General features: G+C 35.3%; 1 protein-coding gene across 1 annotated transcript; it reads left to right on the forward strand.

Annotated features, from left to right (window-relative positions):
* Positions 1-2,199, forward strand: LOC125849362 (uncharacterized). Its single transcript, XM_049529427.1, has 3 exons — positions 1-754; positions 869-1,054; positions 1,677-2,199. The coding sequence occupies exons 1-3, from the start codon at positions 266-268 to the stop codon at positions 1,959-1,961; spliced, it is 960 nt and encodes a 319-aa protein (XP_049385384.1). The 5' UTR covers positions 1-265; the 3' UTR covers positions 1,962-2,199.

Genomic DNA, 2,199 nt, shown 5'->3' on the forward strand with positions numbered 1-2,199 from the left:
CATTTATTTTTTCCTGAGAGATACTCTTGGTCTCCTATCTCCATTCCCTTCAGTCCCTCAATTAATTGCACTCTCACGCAATATTTGGCGTACAAAACAAATAAACAAACTAGTACCAACGTGGGTGTTGGACTTTTCTATTACTATATACATACTACTACTTCATTATTTCCTCATCATTCTCACTAATAGTCATCAATATCCTAGATCTACTCATCTCTATTATTTCTCCAATTCCTCTTTGAATTTATTAGATCAATCAACAATGTCGTCAACGCATCATGCTAAGACGGATTCGGAGGTGACGAGTTTAGCCCCGTCATCTCCGAATCGGCCCGTTTACTACGTCCAAAGCCCGTCAAGAGATTCGCATGATGGAGAAAAGACTACTAATTCTTTCCACTCCACTCCTATACTCAGCCCGATGGGCTCACCGGGCCGACAATCTCGTGACTCGTCCTCTACGCGTTATTCGGGCTCGCTAAAGCCCGGTTCACAGAAGTCGAGTAACGGGTCTAGAAGCAACAGCGGGAGACACCATAATCATCGTCATCGTAAAGGAGATAAACAGCAATGGAAAGAATTTGATGCTATAGAAGAAGAAGGATTACTTGATGACGATGCCTATAGTAAAGGTGTCCCTCGTCGCTGTTATTTCTTGGCTTTTATTGTTGGATTCTTTTTGCTATTCACTTTCTTTTCTTTGATCTTGTGGGGTGCCAGCAGAAATCAGAAACCTGTCGTTACCATGAAGGTAAAAATATTTATTCACCTGTAAATTTTTGGATCAGACAAACTGTGTATATAAGTTAAATCCGTATGATCTAGATCCGGTTGTTTCATTGAAGTGATTTATAAATGTGTGCAGAGTATTTCATATAATGAATTTGGGGTTCAATCGGGGATGGATTTCTCGGGAGTTGCAACAGTGATGGTATCAATGAACTCTACAGTGAAGCTGATATTTGGTAATACAGGCACATTCTTTGGGGTGCATGTAACGTCTACGCCTCTTGTTCTTTCCTTTTCACAGCTCACCGTTGCTACAGGAACGGTAAGTAGTCAACTACATTTTATTTTTTTTCAATTGATATTGTGCCTTGATCGATGTACTTAGAAAACAATAATTAATACTCGTTCTTATAAAAAAAAAAATCTAATTTGACTTGACACGCAGTTTAAAAAAAATAAGTAAGACTTTTCAATATAGTGATCCTTAATCAAAGTTATGTCAAATGTATCAAAATGTCATTTAATTTTGTTGTTTTAAACGTGTCATATTAAAAGCTGAAATTAAAGTGTTGACAAAGGAAATGAATAAAAAACATACTAAAAAAGAAAAAAATATGTCATTCTTTTTTAAAGGAAAGAAAGTATATATATATTTGATCTCTAGTTAAATCATAGCTTTAATAATTATATTTATATAGAGGGTGGGGGAGAGGTAGGGAAATAAGGGAGAGAATTACAAGATGAGAAATATATAATCGAACTCTAGCTTATCAAAAAAAAAAAATTAAGTTCAAGTAGCCAACCAAAAGAATTACCAAAATCTCTCTCGATTAGAATGTAACTAACATGCTATTACGGATAAAAAATCATTGATAGTGTAATTTTTTTTTTACATATTGTGGGTGAATTACTAATCATACTCTTTATGTATTTGGCTAGAGCAGATAAAGAAGTTTTACCAAAGAAGAAAAAGTCAGAGAACAGTAACGGTGAGTTTAATAGGAAATAAAATTCCATTGTATGGAGGAGGAGTGGACTTGATGAGCAAGGAGGATAAACCATTAGCACCAGTTTCATTGACCTTAGATTTCAAGGTTCGAGCCAGGGCTTATGTTTTGGGAAGACTGGTTAAGCCCAAATTTTACAGGAGGGTTCAATGCAACGTTGTTATGGAACCTAAGAAAATGAACGTTCCAATTTCGTTGAAGAAATTCTGCACCTATATATGACTTATAAATTACTACTACTAATCAACAAATACGCACGGCGGTGTTAGGTGTAACAAAGAGACAAACAAGTTGAGAAAAATATATAGGCAAGTGCTTGCTAGCTGCTAAGATTTGTAATAATTTTTTGAATTTTATTTATTATAGAGGAAAATGAGGTGTGGCTGCCAGGTAATTTGTCGGTTATGATTGTGGTATTGAGTGAATTATAAATGCCAGTTGAGGAAAATCATAAACATAG

Source organism: Solanum stenotomum, chromosome 12, assembly GCF_019186545.1.
Source record: "Solanum stenotomum isolate F172 chromosome 12, ASM1918654v1, whole genome shotgun sequence".
In the NCBI taxonomy this organism is placed as follows: domain Eukaryota; kingdom Viridiplantae; phylum Streptophyta; class Magnoliopsida; order Solanales; family Solanaceae; genus Solanum; species Solanum stenotomum.

Excerpts from the sequence above, each read along its gene's own strand:
- LOC125849362 (XM_049529427.1), top strand. The coding sequence starts at position 266 with ATGTCGTCAACGCATCATGCTAAGACGGATTCGGAGGTGACGAGTTTA. Across the intron at positions 755-868 it reads AACCTGTCGTTACCATGAAG|AGTATTTCATATAATGAATT; the intron begins GTAAAAATATTT and ends AAATGTGTGCAG. Across the intron at positions 1,055-1,676 it reads TCACCGTTGCTACAGGAACG|ATAAAGAAGTTTTACCAAAG; the intron begins GTAAGTAGTCAA and ends TGGCTAGAGCAG.